This window comes from Sprattus sprattus (assembly GCF_963457725.1).
Source record: "Sprattus sprattus genome assembly, chromosome: 12".
In the NCBI taxonomy this organism is placed as follows: Eukaryota; Metazoa; Chordata; class Actinopteri; order Clupeiformes; family Clupeidae; genus Sprattus; species Sprattus sprattus.
This window is the reverse complement of record NC_137910.1, coordinates 17,521,711-17,541,710: the sequence shown is the minus strand read 5'-3', so window position 1 is coordinate 17,541,710 and position 20,000 is coordinate 17,521,711. Positions and strand designations below refer to the sequence as shown.

Below are 20,000 nucleotides of genomic sequence, written 5' to 3'. Positions count from 1 at the left end.
CGCGTTTGCTCGCTCTCCACACTTAATGTAAGAGTTCAGTTCTATTCTACTTCATAAGTCCCTCTCCACTCTTATTTAGTTACAAACACAACAACTTTCTCTCTCTGTCTCTCTCTGTCACACACACACACACACACACAAAGTGTGTTTTTATGACAATTTACTTCCCAAGTGCATTGCTGCTTCGAGAATTAAACCCATCTGCCGTATGACTATGGAGTCATGGAGATCTGAACACAAAGTAGCCCATCCCTCTGACAGTACACCTCCTGTATGATGTAGTACCACAATAACCCACTAGAGGCTCCCATAGAGCAAGGAACCACCCCCGTCTGAAGATTGAGGCCAGGAAGATTAAACAAACACATGATTTAAAGAGCCAATCACAATGTTGGACACTGGCCGGGTATAAATCTTTACTGATACACGTATTTAGACAACGAGTAAAGAAACAGGAACCTCTTGTAGGTTTTTATTTGAAATGTTTTACTTAACAGGTTCATGGTACAAGGCACCTGGTGAAGACCCTTTGGTAGTACAGCCATCTTTCAGTATTTTACAGATATATCATGGCTTTTCTTTCATACACATAACCCTATCTACTCATAAGAAAACCATTCTGCCATAGAGTATTTGTGATCAAATCCAAGCCTTGGGAGCCATTAGGTGGCATTTCACAGTAATAATTAGCTTAATTATGCTCTGAATGTGACCATTAATCACCACCATCATCTCCTCCTCACATCCAGTTCCCCTCCATGGCAACACACAGACCCATGCTCTTGCCCTCACGGAGGTCATGGAGGTCTCTGAGGTTACAGAGGTCGTCTGTGACAGTCTGGCTCTAAGGCCTGGACAATCACCAAAGCGCTCAAGGAATCACACAATAAAAATAAACAAGGAGTGCTGTCCAATACACCAGACTCCAGAGAAGATTAGTATCATTAAAATTCTGCATTCTTTTGTTAAGGCCTTGACCTCTATGAGAACAGTCACAACACACTCCAAAGACACACTGAAAAATGGAATGGTTTGCAGTTCTTTCATCAGTAGTCATAAGAAAACACCTCTGTTTACAGAAGGTACTGATTGCAACTTTAAACGGTTAGGGGTGGGGGGGTGGGGTGGGGCATATGTAGTCTTAAAAGTAAACATGTTCTTGAACCTCCCTTAGAGATAACAGTTTGAAGCTCACATTGTTCCTGTGCATTTTACCACATCTGTAATCTCAGGAGTTTCTCATTCACTAGTTTGCATTTTACAGGACAGGAACAAATTAAATAAAAATAAATAATAGTTGTAATACAGGGGATTGAAACAGACAGCAATACAAGACAAGAAACACTGTATTAAAATCATTGTTTTAAGGCAACAAACACTTAAACACATATTGCGCCTTAAACACAACAAAAAACAGCATTGTAATGTCAATCTTTACCAGTGCCCCATTACAGATCACCCAAACCTCTGCGGTTACAGGTGAACACACACACAAAGCTGTCTAGGTATGCATGAGGCACTACACACACAGAGAGAGCAGCCTAGTTATACGTGAGGTATCCACCACCGCAGTAGGTACATGAGCAACACAGAGCACTCAGCCTTACACAGTGATCAACTGTTATCCCTGGAGTCCACTGTGATCATTCCGGAAGGATCTGTTCCTTCCGAGACCTCTGCAGGGAACAGTTTCTATCTTGCCTTTACAGACGTCACACAATCTCCTCACGCAGGCTCACGATTCTACAGATGTCATCCACTCTCCATGGCAAAGTCCTCCAGTTCACTCATGGTGATGATGTCCATGTGTCTCTGTGAGCTGTCCCCCAACTGACCCTTGTGTCTCTGTGAGCTGTCCCCCAACTGCCTCTTGTACAACGGGGCATCTTCCGGCTGCTCCTGTGTCCTGTAGCTGACCTGGCCTCGCCCCTGCCCCTGCCCCATCCCCAGTCTCTCCTCCCTGCCGTAGCGCTGCCGTTCCTCCTCCAACCCCCAGGGGGCACCAGAGGCCTGGCGGACATCCTGCTCCTGCATGAGGGTGGCGGGGGCAGACATCTGTGAGCTGGAGCGGGTGGTGGGAAGCGTGGAGACGGGCATCGGCAGGTACCCTGGGTACACCATATACTGGGGTGGAGACAGCGCCCCCTCTGGTGGCTGGCGGACGGAGAGGCGTACGTACTTCCCTGTCTGTGGGTCAAAAAAGGTCTTGGTCTTGACGGGTAGTGGAACATCAACCATGAAGTATTGCCCAGAGTTGGGGTCTTGCAGCAGCCTTCGCTGGGCAACTGGGTAGGGTGGGCTGACCACCCCAGTTGCCGTGGGAGCGAACCCTGTGCTCAGGTGATACTGGGCAGGGGGGGCATGTGGCAGCTGCAGGGGGGCGCTGAGCACCTGCGTGGGCGAGGAGGGAACGCTGGCGACGATCTTGGTCTCCGCCTTCTTCAGCCGGCGTGTGGTGAGGCGTTTGGCACGCCGCAGTGCCTTTTCAGTTTTGGGGGGCACGGTAGGGGGGCGGCCCGACTGGCTGCTCATGCTGCACACCGAATCAGGGCGCTCCAGGTCCGACAGGTCCCCGACATCCTCAGACAGGACACTCACCAGTGAGCGTGTCTCGTCATCGTCCGGGGCCAGGCTTCGTCGGAACCGCCCCACAAACTCCCGAGGGGCGGGCGACTCAGTCGGAGGATACACATCATGATACACGTCACGGGAGAGGGCGTCTCTGGCCTGGGAGAGGTGGTGGAGCGCTGCGGCTGAGTGGGCCAGGAGGGCGGGGTCCCCATGGGGGGTGTTGCCAGGGGTGATCTGGAGGTCGGTGGGGGGATAGAGGAGGTCTTCGGCCCTCTCGCCCCCGCCCTGCTGCTGCGACTCTGTCCAAAAGGTTTCCGAGACGCTGCGGTGGAAGCGTGGCTTCACAGCTTTGGTTACCGAGGCTACCCTGAAGGTGTTGTCCTTCACGTTGAACATGATGGGCTTCCCAAGCGCAGGAGAAGAGGGGTTAGACCGTGGGGCAGCGATGACCTGCGACCTCCCGTGGTCCACCAGGGGCTGTGTAAAGACACCCTCTCCTCCTCTTGTAACAGGCAGAGCATTCTGGGTAAAGCCACCTTCACCTCTTCCTGACACTTGTGCTGCATTCTGGAAAAAGTTATTCTCATCTTTCCCGGTGGTTGGGTAATCCTGGGTAAAGTCTTCCTTATTGCTTTTTACAGGCAACCCACTGTCCTGTCCTGCCTGCTGTATTGTGTGTTTGGGTGCATTCGGTTGATCACGAGCAGGCTGCAGTGTGTGTTTAGCCGCTGCCAGATGCTGTGTGTGCTTGGGTGCTATCGTGTGCCCGTGGGGTGGCGTCTCTGGTTCATGTGCAGGTTTGGGGGTCGGCTCCAGAGAGTTGACGGAGTAGTATTGCAGAGGCTCTAGCTCTGGTTCCGGCTCCGTCCTCGGCTCCTCTGTTCTGCCATCCTGCCCCCTCTCCCCTGCCCCCACCACTGGGCTCTGGGAGGTCTTCTTTGGGACGCCAGATCGGACGCGCTGGGTGGCAGTCACTGGCTGGTGGTAGAACTCCCTCTCAGCCGATACGTCCCGAATGGCCTCTCTGGGCAAGGAGGTGCCACGGCGACGACCTTTGACCTGCGAGGGCTGAGTGAGGGCAGTAAGTGGACCATGCTGGCGACCCCACTGACCCCCGTGCTGCCGGAGCTCCACCCCACTAATTTTGTCCTCCCTGCCTCGCTCACGCTGTTGGCCTGCAAGTGCCCCTGTCTTCCCATGATCCTCTGCAGTGAGTGACGCAGCTGGAGTAGCATGCTTGTGGTTCTCTCGTCTGGTGTTGGCCAACTCAGCCCTGTGTTCAGGCACTCTGCTGGCGGTGTGCTTCTCCCTCTCCCTGTACCTCAGCACGCGTGCCATGTTGGCATCGGCCTCCCTTTTGGCCCTGTCGGCGATGACAGTCTCGGTGTGTGTTAGTGAGACAGGGAACAAAGAATCATCGGCTGTGATATCATGGTCCTGATCTGGGAGAACTCTCAGACGGGCGTAGTCAGCCAGGGCAGAGATCTCAGGTCTGGAGGCAGACCTGCCTCTGCGCCGCTCGCTAGGCAACTCCTTCTCTGGGGAGCGTGTCTGGAGAGGGGCAGATCCTACTGCAGCAGGGGCAGGGCCTCTAGGCGTTATTGTGTGAGCAGCAACAGGACTAGGGTCTTTAGGACCCTGTAGGGTAGAGGCTGGGCCAGGGGTGGATCCTCCTGCACCAGGGGCTGGGTCCTTAGAGTCCTGCAGGGGTGTGTCCTCTGCAGAACGCGCAGGGGTTTTGATTGAGGGTTTCCCTCGCTCAGCGCTGGGCAGTGCATTGTGGGACTCTGATTCCTCTGCAGTAGTGGTGTGCCTCTCTCTGTTCCCTCCTTGTCTCTCTCCAGAATGAAGCTCTGTCTGTCCTCTCCGGCTCTCCAGGAGCTCTGTCTGTCCTCTACCTCTCTCCAGGGGCTTTCCTGAATGAGTCTCCCTCTCCTTCCTCCCCTTCTCTCCTGAACTGGGTTCTATCCCTGTTACCCTCCCTTTATCTCTGTCTCCTGGATGAAGCTCTCTCCCTCCTCTCACCCTCTCGATAGACTGTCCTCTCTGCCTCCTTCCTCTCTCTCTCTCGATGGACTGTCCTCTTTCCCTCTTTCCTCGATCTCTTTCGATAGACTGTCCTATCTCCCTCTGTCCACTTTCTTTTTCCATGGCATCTCCTCTCTCCCTCCCTCCTCTCTCTTTTTCCATGGCCTCTCCTCTCTGTCTCCCACTCCCCCGCATCTCTCTGTGTTCTGGGGCAGAGGGTACCGGAGTGATCCGGGAATGATCTGCCATCGCCTGATGGGGGCGATGCCCACTTGGCTGTGGCCTAGCATCCACCTTGGCATCCACCCTGTCCTTGTGTGAACTCCCAGGCGGCGCCCATGCCTTGGCAGGGGCATTAACATCTCCACCTGCTGGCTTGCCATGTTTAATCTCCTCCTTCCTCTCCATCAGGTGTCTCTGAGAGGATGCTCCAGATGCCTCTGGCTCCACTTTATGTCTACGCCCCTCCTCTGGGGCCATATTAGTGATCTTAGGGGGGTCATTCATAACTCTGGCTTCTCTTCTGCTGGGGTCTTGGGCTGGCTGCTCCACTAAGGGCTCCTGGATCCTAGAGTCTGAGGGTCGTCCTGCTGTGGCTCTGAACTTTGCTGGGGGTTGAGATTCTGAGGCGTCTGCTGAGATTTTCTGTGTTACATCCTTAAGGGCTGCCGTATTGGTTTTAGATCCAGGGACATCTACTTTTGTTTTCTGTGTGGCATCTTTAACGTCTGTAGTTGTTTCAGATTCAGGGGCCTGTCCTCTTTGCTGTGGTTTGTCTCTGAGGTCTGCTGTGGGTCTAAACACAAAGCTATCTTCTCTTGTTTTCTGTGTTACATCTTTAACATCTGCAGTGAGTTTAGCCTTAGGGACATCTACAATCGTTTTCTGTGTTTCCTTTCTAAGGTCTGTATTAGGTTTAGAGTGAGTGGGCTCTCTAGTAGTGAGCGATAGTTTTTTGGCTGCAGCTGGGTAAGACTGAGGGGCATCTCTGGTTGTTGCCTGTATTTGATTACTGGATTCTGTAGTCCGTTTAGAGTCAGAGAAGTCTCCTTTGTTTGTCAGGGTTTTATCTCTGAGGTCTGCTGTGTGTTTCAGTTCTGAGGCGATTCCTGTTGTTTTCTGTTTTCTCTCTCCGGCTTTGTCCGTAACTACACTAGTCTGGTGGTCGGTGTGAGCCTGGCTCAGCCCAGCAGGCCCTCGGGTGTGTGTTTCTATGTTGCTCGCCGCTCTCTCCAATTCTATCACTTTCATGGACTCACTCTTCTCCTCTGAGTGCCTGCTGAGTGATGATTCACCTCTAGGGGGCACTGTTACCTCCTGCCTTGCCTTATCCTTGGCTACACTGCCCTCCGTGTTCTCTAGCTGAGGTTTGTGGTTGTCATTGGGTGTCTTTGTTTTTCCACTAGGTTCACTCACAAGCCCTTTCTCCTTCCCAGTTTCAGGATCTCTCTGTGCTTTCCCTGCAGCCTCCTCCTTTCTAATGAAACTACGGTTATCTCTCTCTGTCTCCTCCTTAAGGGGCTGCAGTCCAGCATGTCCTCTTTCTACCTTCTCATTTTCACAGGTAATCTTCTCTCCTGCTTCTGCCGTGTGCACACTCTCATCGACTTGCTTCTGTACTTTCCGTTGCTCTCTTTGATGTTCTTCTTTGGGTTGTTCCTGGTCTTGCTTCTGTTCTTTTGGCTGTTCTGTCTGCTGTTCAAGCTTGTGTTCCTTCTGGTGTTCTTGTTTGTGTTCCTTCTGGTGTTCTTGTTTGTGTTCCTTATGGTGTTCTTGTTTGTGTTCTTTCTGGGGTTCTTGTTTGTGTTCTTTCTGGTGTTCTTGTTTGTGTTCTTTCTGGAGTTCTTGTTTGTGTTCTTTCTGCTGCTCTTGTTTGTGTTCTTTCTGGTGTTCTTGTTTGTGTTCTTTCTGGAGTTCTTGTTTGTGTTCTTTCTGGAGTTCTTGTTTGTGTTCTTTCTGCTGCTCTTGTTTGTGTTCTTTCTGCTGCTCTTGTTTGTGTTCTTTCTGGAGTTCTTGTTTGTGTTCTTTCTGCTTTTCTTGTTTGTGTTCTCTCTGGGGTTCTTGTTTGTGTTCTTTCTGCTGCTCTTGTTTGTGTTCTTTCTGCTGCTCTTGTTTGTGTTCTTTCTGGAGTTCTTGTTTGTGTTCTTTCTGCTTTTCTTGTTTGTGTTCTTTCTGCTGCTCTTGTTTGTGTTCTTTCTGGAGTTCTTGTTTGTGTTCTTTCTGCTGCTCTTGTTTGTGTTCTTTCTGGGGTTTTTGTTTGTGTTCTTTCAGGAGTTCTTTCTGCTGTTCTAGCTTGAGTTCTTTTTGCTGCTCTTGTTTGTGTTCTTTCTGCTGCTCTTGTTTGTGTTCCTTATGGTGTTCTTGCTTGTGTTCTTTCTGGGGTTCTTGTTTGTGTTCTTTCTGGTGTTCTTGTTTGTGTTCTTTCTGGGGTTCTTGTTTGTGTTCTTTCTGATGTTTCTCCTTTGGAGAAGCATTCCCCTCTCCCCCGGAGGACACGGGCAGGCCATGCTGTTGGTCTCCTCTCTCCTCTGTCCATGGGTCTGCCCAGGCAGTGGGCAGTTTCACGTAGCCGACAATCGACTGGATCTCCAGGAAGAAGCCTGCCTCACCAGTATCACTTGTATCTTCAACTTTGCCCGCATGAGTGTCTTCTCCCTCTGCTGCACTCTCACTGGTCTCCTCAGTATGTGCTCTGATGGCATTAGGGGTTTCTTTCACATTGATTAAGTCTGCCCCCGCCCCTGAAGAGAGATTGGCCCCTGCCTCGCCCCCCACCATAATGAGGTCATCTGGCTCACTGGGTGTCTCAGGTGTTGTGTGGTTGCCTGGGGGAACGGGGAGGGGGAGGGGAAGGGGAAGAGAATATGCTGGAGTTGGTTGGAGATCAGATTCATTCGGCTTGATCTGACCGGACATCAGATCTGTTCCTCTTAGCTGCCCCTTCTGTGGCACCACTTCATTTTGATCCTGAGGGGTTAAAGGCGGAGCTTCTGTAAAGTCTTTTGATCGGACAGGTAAGGGCATGGACTCTGTAATACCAGATTTTGATTGGTTAGATGTGTCATTCCGCCTGGTGTTGGTTCCTGTATCTGCGTGTTCAGGAACCTGGAGATTTGGATCTGCAGAGGCCCCTGTGTCTTTGAGCTGATCATCTCTGTTACTTCGTGCCCCTGTTAGCATTAGCATAGATCCGTTAGCATTTCTAGCAGTGTTAGCCTGTTCACCTGCATCCCTCAGTTTGGATTCAGAGGGCATTCTCTTGTTCGGCAGGGCCTGTTCTTTGACATGCTCCCCATGACTTCCCGAGATGTTTGACATGGTTCTTTCCTTGGTTGCACTAAAGTCACTGTGGGAAATCTCTTTCTGTTTAAAAGCTAACCCTTCCTTTGACTGTGCCTTCTCCTTTGAAACTGTGTCTTTCCCATCATTGCCCATCTCTCTGTGTGCAGGAGACGGCTCAGCCTCAGGTTTGAATGCGGCCGTGTCGTCTTTCCTCCTCAGCTCCTTCTTGGCGTGGCGCTGCTCCCTCATTCTGGCCTTCTCTTCATCTCTTGTCTGCACAGTGTTGGCTTCCTTCTCCTGTTTCTGATGTGTCCCAAGGTCACGCACATCTGTGTAGCTGGCTTCTACAGGTGTCTGGACAGGTGAGATCTGGTCTTCAGCGCTGTGTTTACCCTGAAGGTGAACAGCTGGTTTGAGCTCCCCATCCAGACCACTTACAGCCTGAGCTTTTGGTTTGAGTGTGGGCTGCAGTTCCGCTGCATCTCTCTTCTTGAGAGTGTGTGTGACCTCGAGAGTGTGTGAGTCCTTGAGAGTGTGTGTGTCCTTGATAGTGTGTGTGACCTCGAGAGTGTGTGAGTCCTTGAGAGTGTGTGTGTCCTTGATAGTGTGTGAGTCCTTGAGAGTTTGTGGGTCCTTGAGAGTGTGTGTGTCCTTAACAGGGTTTGCCTCAAGCTGCACAGCCTCTGGGTTGGTAACTGCTGGGCCCACAGCCTCTGGGTGTGCGTCGTTAGTCAGTGTTACTAAAGCTGATGGTTCTAAGACATCAGGCATTGGGGTCTGACTTAGGTTGTCCGACTCTGCTACTTTGGGTTCTCCATACTTTGTGAGATCTTTGAACAAGTGGTTAAGCTTGTCAGCTGTGATTTCTTTCTTTACCTGTGGAGGTTGTTCTGGGCCTTTCTCCCTCACTGCCGTAGGGAGTTGTTTAGGGGTGTTTCTAGACAAAAAGCCCTTCTCCTTCAGGGCTGATATTTCTTTCTGAGCGTGTGCTTTTACTTTGGACGTCAGGATTTCTTGTTTGGTTTGGGCTTTCTCTTTGTAGGAGAAGGTTTTACTTGAAGTCTTCTCAGGCTCTCTCCTGCAATTTACACCCTGTTCAAACCGGTCTTTACTAAAGTCCTGTTCAAACCGGTCTTTACTCAAGTCCTGTTCAAACCGGTCCTTACTCAAGCCCGGTTCAAACCGGTCTTTACTCAAGCCCTGTTCAAACAGGTCCTTACTCAAACCCTGTTCAAACTGGTCTTTACTCCCAGGGTTTCTCAGCATGTCATTTTCTTTCCGTGGGAATCCTATATTTGTGACAAACCTCTCATTTCCACCTGTGAGTGATACACCTGTGTCTGGGTTGCTGACAGCAGTCACTTCCACCTTTGCGGTGTGTGTATCATCCTTCCCATCAGGTGTGTTTGCATGCTCAGTGCCTCTCTGATTGGCTGGCTGTGTGACATCACCCAGGCCCTGGCGAATCTCCTTCATGCGCTCGCGGCGCATCAGCTCTTTGTCTCGAATGGAGAGGATGTCACTTATGCTGAAGCGCTCTTCTCTTCTCTGCCGTGACAAGCCCCGCCCTGTCTCCACATCCACATCCGCTGCCATTGGATTCTGGGCAGGTAGTGCATTATGTTTGGTGTGAGGGGGAGGGTGTGGCTGTTTACTCTGATAAGTTGAGAACTGAGGGTTTGGATGCTGATTCTGATTGGCTGTGAGAGTCGGGTTTAGCTGTTGACTCTGATTGGCTGTGAGAGTAGGGTTGAGCTGTTGACTCTGATTGGCTGTCAGAGTAGGGTTTAGCTGTTGACTCTGATTGGCTGTGAGAGTAGGGTTTAGCTGTTGACTCTGATTGGCTGTGAGAGTAGGGTTTAGCTGTTGACTCTGATTGGCTGTGAGAGTAGGGTTTAGCTGTTGACTCTGATTGGCTGTGGGAGGAAGGTTTAGCTGTTGACTCTGATTGGCTGTGAGAGTAGGGTTGAGCTGTGGACTCTGATTGGCTTTGGGAGGAAGGTTCAGCTGTTGATTCTGACTGGTTATGAATGGATGATTTGGCAGTTTCTGAGTAGCTGCTACCAGAGGGTTTAGCTTTTGATTCTGATTTGTCATAAGAGTTGGGTTTAAGTGTTGACTCTGATTGGTTGTGAGAGGAGCATTTGCCTGTTTGTGATTGGTTGCATGTGGAGCGTATTGTTGTTTCTGATTGGATGTGAGTGGGGGGTTTAGCAGTGGGGGTGGTGCCTGTGAAGAGGAAGTAGAATCCCGAGGGAAGTGTGCTGTCTCAGTGTTGACTATAGAATCCTGAAAGAAGCGTGTCGCCTGAGCCTTGATTATGGAGTCCTGAGAAAAGCATGCCGTCTGAGGGTTGACTATGGGCTGCTGTTTTACAACTGGCTCAGGGTGGTGACCCTCAGGGTCCGCTTTAGTGTTGCTAGGCTGTGGGCTGCTGACTAGGGTTTGTTTGCTGGTGTGATGCTCGTTGCTGACAGCTTGGGGTTTATTTACTGTGGGCTGACTGCTCACATTAGGACTGGTATTGACAGGCTGTTGGTTGTTGAGAGGTTGCTGGTTATTTAGAGGCTGCTGGTTTTTGACAGGCTGCTGGTTGTTGACAGGCTGCTGGCTATTGAGAGGCTGCTGGTTGTTAAGAGGTGGATGGATGTTGTTTATTGGTGGGTTTTTAACATGTGGATTAATGTTGTTTGTGGGCAGATGGTCTTTGAGCTGGCTGCTTGGCTGGTTGGTGGCTGTTGGCTGATGTGACTGTGCTGTTGTAGGTGTCAAACCTCTGGTGTAGTCCGGACCCTTTTTGTAGGCTGGCTGGGTGTTGTTTATTGTGTGGGTGCTATTTGAAGGCTGCTTGTTGACAGTCAACTGACTGTTGTTGTCTTTAGGTTGGTTGTTTATATTTAACTGTTTGTTGGCTGTGTGGTGTGGCTGTGTTGAAGAAGCCTCCAGCCCTGTGCTGTAGTCCTGACTCTTGGTGATAGTCTGGCCTGCCTTGTAGTCCTGACTCTTGGCGATAGTCTGGTCGGTCTTGTAGTCCTGACTCTTGGCATTAGTCTGGCCTGTCTTGTAGTCCTCACTCTTGGCGTTAGACTGGCCTGTCTTGTAGTCCTGACTCTTGGCGATAGTCTGGCCGGTCTTGTAGTCCTGACTCTTGGCGATAGTCTGGCCGGTCTTGTAGTCCTGACTCTTGGCATTAGTCTGGCCTGTCTTGTAGTCCTCACTCTTGGCGTTAGACTGGCCTGTCTTGTAGTCCTGACTCTTGGCGATAGTCTGGCCTGTCTTGTAGTCCTGACTCTTGGCGTTTGTCTGGCCTGTGCTGTAGTCCTGACTCTTGGCGTTATTCTGGCCTACCCTGTAGTCCTGACTCTTGGCGTTTGTCTGGCCTATCCTGTAGTCCTGACTCTTGGCGTTATTGTAGTCCTGACTCCTGGCGTTAGTCTGGCCTGTGCTGTAGTCCTGACTCTTGGCGCTCCTCTGCTCCAATCTCATGTCCGGTCTTGACGAGCTCCTGCTCCTATAACTGCTCCTCTCCTCCGGCCTCCTCAGACTCCCCTCCTTCTCCTGGTCAAGTGTGTGTGACGGAGCGTCTGTGGCTATGCCCCTCCTAAAGGGTTTTTCTTCCATTACTGGCGCAACATGCTTCTGTTGACCTGCCTGCTCTTTGCCTGCCACTCTAGAAGCCTGTGGACCCTCTCTCTCTGATGGTGTGCTCTCCAGACTCTGTCCACGCGTTGGGTTCATATGAGACAGCCATTCAGTGTCTTTACGGGACGTGTGTTCAGGATCTTTTGGAGGGGATGATGCTGTGTGTCCCTGCTCAGCCCTCTTTGTGCCATACGCATCTACGCTTTTGGAGCGGCCATTTTCCCCTCCCACCAGTGCATTTGAGATGGTCTGTTCACGAGCACTGTTCACTACTTCCGTGTGTGTGTGCTTTGTGTGTGTCGGGCTGTAGTGATGCCTGTCCTTAGGTGCGTTTGTGGCTGTGTGTGTGTGCCAGGTGTGTGTCGGGCTGTAGTCATGCGTGTCCTTAGGCCCATAAGCTTCCTCACGTGAGTGCTGTGGGTATGCAGTGTTATAGAGGTGCTCGTCTGTAAACACATGTGCGTCTTCATGTGTATGCTGGGTGTGTGGAGCATAAACACCGTGCGCTTCTGTAGCTGCAAGTGTGTGTGTGTGTGGAGGATAAACAGGATGTGCATCTGTAACTGTGTGTGTCCCTGCGAGTGTGTGTGTGTATGGGGCATGAGAGTGATGTGTGCCAGGGTCGTCATGTGTGAAGTGGGTGAGAGAGGGATTAAAGCTGTGTGTATCCTCACACCTGTGCTCCTCGGGTCTGCTTTGAGTGTGTGTGGGGTCATAGTGATGTGCATCCGTAAAAGTGTACGGCTCCTGTGTGTTTTGGGTGTGTTTGGGGTTACAGTGATGTGGGTCATGTGTGTGTTGTGTTTGAGTGGGGTTATAAAGATGTGTGTCATGTGTGTGTGTGGGGTTATAGTAATGTGTGCCAGGTGTGTGTTGGGTGTGCGGGGAGTTGTAAGGATAAGCAGTGTGCGTGTGTGTTGGGTTGTAATAATAAGTATCGTGTGAGTGTTGCGTGTGTGTGGTGTTGTAATTATATGCATCTGTAAGCACCTTTGTCTCCTCCATTAAGACTGCAGAGTTTTTCTCATCTGGATAAAGTCTCTCACTCTCCCTGTCTGTCCTTTGCTCCTGTGTGTGTGTGTGTGCCTGCATGTGTGTCGGGGTGTGTGTGGGGTTGCATGTTTGTACATGCGAGATAGGCAGTGTGTGTGTGGGGGACACGTCCTGCTTCAGAGTCAGAGTGGATCTTCTTTCTCTGTCCTTGTCGATCAGAGCAGCAATCTGCCCTCTGGGGCTCTCATTTACCCCCTCACTAATGCCCCCACCAATGCCCCCTCTTACCCCCTCACTAACGCCCCCACTAACACCCTCACTGATGCCCCCAGTCAAATGCCACCCGTGCTGCTGGCTCCAGGCATATCTTCCTGCAGTGGTGGCATGGGCATGGGTGCCTGAGTCGGGGTTGGCGCTGCTGTTCTGGTGCATGGAGGTGGCATCTTTGCGGGCAGCGCCAGTGGCCTGTGTTGTTCTCATGAGCGAGGACACTGGGGAGTGCTCCACAGGACCTGCTGAGGTCAGCCTGTCCAGCTCAGGATGGCGAGCTGGGTGTGTGTCTGTCAGTGTGTGTGTTTTGGGGTTGGTGTCTGTGGCAGCTTCCTGACTCTGCGTGTTCACTGAGCTGGAGGTGGTGTGTGTGTCGTACATGAGTTGCCCATCTGTGTGTGAGGTGTGTCCTTTGTCCCGCTCACTCTGCCCGGCGTCACCAGAGAAGAGGCCTTCGTAGTCAGGCACTCTCTCTGGCGCTGGGGCCAAGTAGTCACATGACCCGTTGGCATTAGTGTGGGGGGCAAAACCTTTAATTCGGGCAGGTGCAATAGAGGGGGCAGGGGGGGCAGAGATAAGTGGCAGGATTGGGTTCCTGCCACCCTCTGGGTCTGTTGCCGGGGGTAAGTCTTCCATGCTGACTAGAGGAGCTGAGATTTCAGAACCGGGGGCCGGGGGCAAGTGGGCAGCAGCAAATTCAGCAAGGGGGGGCGAGGGCTTTAGGGGGGCAGGTAGTTCAGTGTTGGGTATCTGAGATATGGAGGGGGCAGGTATTTCTGCATTGGGGAGTTTGGGTATGGAGGGGGCAGGTATTTCTGCATTGGGGAGCTGGGGTATTAGTGGTGTGGTGGTGTCTCTGGTGGGGGGCAGTTGCGTTTGTTCAGGGGCATCCATCTGCGAGGGCTGCCTGCTGCGGTCGCTGAGTTCGGCGCTCATGAAGCGAGTCGGGCTGTAGGTGCTCTTGACGCGCTTGCGGTTGTCCTTCAGGTTGAAGAGCAGGCTGGAGGCGCGGGCCTTGTAGCCGTCGCGCAACTGCCGCACCTCCACCAGGGGGGGCTGTGCCAACTCCGTCAGCCAAAGGTCCGTTGCCAAGGGCGACAGACGCAGCTCCTCCGAGGTGTCGCCGACCTGGTGGGGGTGCAGCACGGGCGTGAGCAGCTGCGAGATGCTGAAGGGAGTGGTGCTGCTTGGCAACGGGGTGGTGTTGCTAGGCAATGGGTCATCCATGGCAGAGAGGCACGGTGGTATTGCCCCCCTGCCACTACTAGCAGAGAGGAAGGCAGAGTCGGGTCGGCGGCGCTGGTCGGCACTCGGGGAGACGGTGGAAGGCCGGAGGCCTGGCAGCTTGCTCCGCACAAGGCCCGGTCTGCGTTTCCATGGCGCTCCGTTAGCTGCCAGCTCCGACTCGCACCGCTTCTCCACCGGCCACGCCTTCTGTGTGACGCCCACAGGTGTGTGTGGTGAAGACACCTGGGCCCAATCTTCCATTGGCCGCCGCTGCAACCTCCGACCCTCCTGACCCTGCGACCTCTGTGGGTGCGGGGCGGAGGTGAGCTCCTTGTAGACGGGCGAGTCGTACCAGCGGGGGAAGGCAGAGGGGGCGGGGGCGCTGTGCTGCTGGTAGAGGTGCTGGTGGCGTTTGTAGTCGCTCCAGGCCCTGAAGGCGCTAAACTCGCTGTGCATGAACTGGTTGGTGGAGCTGAGTGCGTGGAAGCGGCTGCTGCTCTTCAGCTTGGACGCCCTCAGGAAGGATCCGGAACCGCCAGGGTCTACGTCCGACACCCTGAAGCCCTGCTGGTAGGCTGAGAACTCAGACAGCTTGTGCTGCAGGCCCATGAGGGCCGGCCTATCCCAGGCCTCGCCACCATCTGGGTGTCTGTCCCTGGCTGCCATGGTGTCAGGGGTCATGGGGTCGTAGAAGACCTCCCCTCCACCACTGAAGGCCTTGATGAGAGAGGAGACACGTGACGTGCTCCTCCTCTGTTGCCAGCCGATCTCCGTGGAGCCATTGCTTGGATACGAGAGCTGCTGGGCATGTTGCTGTGTCTCCACTGCCTCTGCCAGCCAGCTTTGGAATGTTCCGGTCCCCTCCGAGGTCCAGACCCCAGCAGTGAGCGGCAGCGTCTCATTGGCTGTCTGCTTGAGAGCGTCGGTGTGGGCAGTGGCCTCCTGGGCGAAGGCGCAGTGGCGCTCGGTGGGGGAGGAGCAGAGGTCGGCGTCGTTGTAGACGGCCTCGTCACCGATACAGAGAGAGCGAAAGGCGCGGTCCGTCAGGCTGCTGACCTCACGGTCTGTGTCGTCCATGAAGGACGAGTCGCTGAACGCGTCTGACGGACGCGGGCCGCTGCCACGGCGACCGCCGCTGTGGCGCTTCTCCACTGAGCTCATTCTGAACCCACACACTAGCTCTCACACACACACACACACACACTCATGTGCTCTTTGTGTGTGTGTGTGTGTGTGTGTGTGCCACAGTTGTCTCTGTCTGTAGGGTTGGCAGATGATCTAGGACTCCTGGTGTGCCAGGGGCGCCCGCCTCTTCACCTGGGCGTCTCTCCCGACACTGAAAGAGAAGAAACACACAGCAACATGGAGGTCAGTATGGAGCAGCTATGGACTCACCATCAACGTCATTCCAAAGCGATTACCCCCGCCAAGCAGATCCAGCCTTGGTCTGGGCCTGATGGGGGTACTTTAATCATTAACTGATTAGCTATTTGGGAGCCGTAATCAATTACTAATTAAGAGTCTAAATGACCCTTGCAATAGAAGGCCCCCGTAAGCATGGAGCAGACATGGAGAGACTGGGGGTGGGGGTAAAACTGGGAAGACAGAGGGGACAGGTCTCTAGACCCATCGTGTGTGTGAGTGTGTGTGAAAAGGTACGTGAGAGAATGTTTGAGACAGGGCGCGTGAGAGTTTGTGAGCGCCAACTTTCATTCCATGTGATGAAATTAGCCCTCCTGTTGCTATGCGCACTGAAGGACAAGCTCCACTGTGCCAAATCGATCTCACACACACACACACACACACACATGCACGCACACGCACATGCACACGCACGCACACGCACACACACACATATACATTACACACACACAAACACACACAAACACACACACGTGGCACGTGGGGTATTTTTAGGATAGGAAGATGTTCTCCTACCCACGTAACCCTGCTCCCTGCTGCTGTCTAAACTGGGCATGGGTGCAGAGGAGCATTAGAACACTGAGTCACATGGCAGAAATGTTCCAAAACACTCAGCCACTGGGCCCTGAGTCTGGGCTTAGTCGCTTCACTAAGAAAACCTGATATGATGCAGAGGTGTGTGTGTGTGTGTGTGTGTGTGTGTGTGTGTGTGTGTGTGTGTGTGTGTGTGTGTGTGTGTGTGTGTGTGTGTGTGCTTGTGTGTGTGTGTGTGTGTGTGTGTCTGTGTGTGAGTGTGTGTGTGTGTGTGTGTGTGTGTGTGTGTGAGCGTGTGTGTGTGTCTGTGTGAATAGACTATGAGAATATGTGACTGTGTGTGTGTGTGTGTGTGTGTGTGTGTGTGTGTGTGTGTGTGTGTGTGTGTGTGTGTGTGTGTGTGTGTGTGTGTGTGTGTGTGTGAGGGTGTGAGGGTGTGAGCCTGTGAATAGACTATGTGAATCTGTGAGTAACTAAAACATGAATCTCACATGTCTATGGATTAATGAATCTCAGAGGCCTCAATGAATGAGTGTATTGCTCATTGCTGTGTGTTTGTAATCTGCATCCATTAATCGGGATATGACCGTGTGAAACTGCCGTTATGAAGCAGATGGGAGCATTGCAAACATCACCAGTTCGGTTCCAAAGGAGCAAACATGCTGATCACATGCACACCCTCCCTATTCCACAGCTCACTCTAGCTCTTTACGTGAGATACATTTAAAAAGCCAAGCTCTATACACAAGATACATTTAAAAAGCCTAGCTTTCTATACAAGATACATTAAAAAAGCCTAGCTCTCTATACAAGATACATGTAAAAAGCCTAGCTCTATACACAAGATACATGAGATACATTTAAAAAGCCTAGCTCTATACATGACATACATGAGATACATTTAAAAAGCCTAGCTCTTTACACGAGAATGGCAAATCGTCGTGCACCAGACTGTGACGGATAAAGCTTTGCTACGGTTTGCAGTAAATCTGAAACTGTTTCCTAATTCCATCTCTTTAAAAAATGATATGCCGTGCAGACAGGATGGGAGTGACCTTAAGAACACACTTTCTGAGTGCACATCATGGTAGATCCAGTATCATGACAGTAAGTGCATAATGATCTAACAGTGTCATGTTTCACTTCTCAGGCAATTGCCATGACAACTTATTTATTTTTTGCTATGACAACCTAGGTATGTAGCATGATATAAGCTAATAGCTAATAGCATAATCCGAATCCACCCATTATACGCACATACATTATCCTATCCACCCATTATACACACATACACACATACACATTCACCTAATCCTATCCACCTATTATACACACATACACACATAAACTTTCCTATCCACCCCTTATACATATTAAGGTTTGATAGTGTAAGTGTATGTGTGCATATATTATATGCACACATACACTTACACTATCAAACCTTAATTATACACACATCCACTATCCTATCCACGCATTTTACACACATACACACATACACTATCAAATCTTAATTATACACACACTATCCTATCCACGCAATATACCCACATACACACATACACTATCAAACCTTAATTATACACACATACACTATCCTATCCAACCATTATACACACATACACTATCAAACCACATATAATACACACATACACTCTGAAACCTTAAATATACACACATACACCATTCTATCCACGCATTATACACACATACACACATACACTATCAAACCTGAATTATACACACATACACTATCAAACCAGAGTTATACACACATACACTATCCTATCCACCATTACACACACATACTCAAATAGACTATCCTATCCTCGCAATAAATGCAGACCTCCATACCTGCATTTCAACTGTATGAGTTTTTGTATACAAAACACACACATGTACACACACACACACAAAACATCTACACACCGCCCAAATATTACTCTTCTGAAATTATCAAAGTTCTGATTCCCACTCACAAAATCCTCCTGTACCCAACAAAAACACTTCTAGGTCCAAACACCTAGTTTCAGTCTCATATTTAATAATTGCAGTCCAGCCCACAAACTGCGGAAGTGATTTTAGGTAAAAGGTTAACCTGGTCTCTTTGCATATTGTAATCTGGAGCAGTGCAGGTGAAAAAGTTTGTCACTGTGGCAAATTCCCCCAAGAGCCTGTACCTGATACAGAGGGGCTGCACACGGCACTGATACAGAGGGGCTGCACACTGCACTGATAAAGAGGGGATGCACACTGCACTGATACAGAGGGGCTGCACACTGCACTGATACAGAGGGGCTGCACACTGCACTGATACAGAGGGGTTGCACACGGCACTGATACAGAGGGGTTGCACACTGCACTGATACAGAGGGGCTGTACACGGCACTGAAACTGATACAGAGGGGCTGCACACGGCACTGAAACAGATACAGAGGGGCTGCACACTGCAGTGAAACAGAGGGGCTGCACACTGATACAGATACTGAGGGTTTGCACACGGCACTGAAACAGATACAGAGGGGCTGCACACTGCACTGAAACAGAGGGGCTGCACACTGATACAGATACTGAGGGTTTGCACACGGCACTGATACTGATACAGAGGGGCTGCACACGGCACTGCAGTGATACAGAGGGGCTGCACACGGCACTGCAGTGATACAGAGGGGCTGCACACTTAAACAGAGGGGCTGCACATGGCACTGATATAGAGGGGCTGCACACTACACTGATATAGAGGGGCTGCACACTACACTGATATAGAGGGGCTGCACACTACACTGATATAGAGGGGCTGCACACTGCACTGATATAGAGGGGCTGCACACTACACTGATATAGAGGGGCTGCACACTACACTGATATAGAGGGGCTGCACACTGCACTGATATAGAGGGGCTGCACACTGCACTGATACTCAGGGGCTGCACACTGCACTGATACTCAGGGGCTGCACACTGCACTGATATAGAAGGGCTGCACACTGCACTGATATAGAGGGGCTGCACACGGCACCAAAGCGCATCCATTTGCTCTACCTGTTTATTAGTTTGACATGAGCAGGGCAGTGTCGGCTCTCATCACGACACACAACATCACTAGAGAACAGATCACGGCTTCTGAAGCGGACTCTATGTCTTTAGTAACGATTCTATAACGATGAGTATTCCCGCACGCACGCACGCACGCACGCACGCACGCACGCACGCACGCACGCACGCACGCACGCACGCACGCACGCACGCAAAAGTGAAGTGTGGTATCATGTGCTGGTTATTAAGGTGCAGCTGCCAGGTTGGCCTGACATTGATCCCAGAATAAACCTCTTGAAGCTTTTATCACTTCTGGCAAAGGAACACACACTCAGAACACACTGGACACAGGAGGAACTTGCAGTGAATCAGTAAAAAGTTTGTGCCTGTGTCTGTGTGTGTGTGTATGAGAGAGCGAGAGAGAGAGAGAGAGAGAGAGAGAGAAAGAAAGAGAAGACATTTTATGGGTCATATTCACTGCCCAGAGCAAAATGTCATCTCTGGACTGTTCTCTTCGTAGACATGTATGGCTGTGTCACCCATTCTCTGCCATGAAAGTAAGAACACTCTACAACACTTTAGATCCCAATAATCCCAGACACAACTACCTAACATGCTTCACAGAACTTTGTCCGAACAAGTAAGGCTCCTCTGCTGCTAGGAAAATATTTTAAAGCTAAGTAAAGAACTCCCAATGGCTCCTACCAGTCTGGACTAAGATTACGGCTGTGACTATGGCACATACATGCACAGAAAGGCAGGGAACACACACACACAGAACATGCACAGAACTCAGAGAGAACACACATCAGGCCCAGGCCCAAGCCTGTTCCACTCCAGAACTGTTACCTGAGTAGCGTTCTATGTTCTGCGGTCCACAGTAAACCTTCAGCGTTCTCTAGCTGCGACGGACACGTAAAACTAACAGCTAGAGGATTGGAAATCTTTCTAAAAATGGTGCATGATTTAACACAAGCTGCTGCTGCTGCTGCTCAG

The 20,000-nt window shown here is 51.2% G+C and overlaps 1 protein-coding gene across 1 annotated transcript in view; it reads right to left on the bottom strand.

Moving 5' to 3' along the window:
• Positions 1–458: 458 nt before the first annotated feature.
• The window catches only part of cUnh10orf71 (chromosome Un C10orf71 homolog), a 19,552-nt gene continuing 10 nt past the window's right edge, over positions 459–20,000 (bottom strand). Inside the window, exons 1-2 of the mRNA XM_080849130.1 lie at positions 19,854–20,000; positions 459–15,349 (exon numbers count right to left, since the gene is read on the bottom strand). The exon at positions 19,854–20,000 is cut by the window's right edge and continues 10 nt beyond it. Of these exons, the coding sequence (XP_080705256.1) occupies positions 1,753–15,174 (13,422 nt within the window). The 5' untranslated portion in view covers positions 15,175–15,349; positions 19,854–20,000 and the 3' untranslated portion in view covers positions 459–1,752. The remainder of the gene's footprint in view (positions 15,350–19,853) is intronic.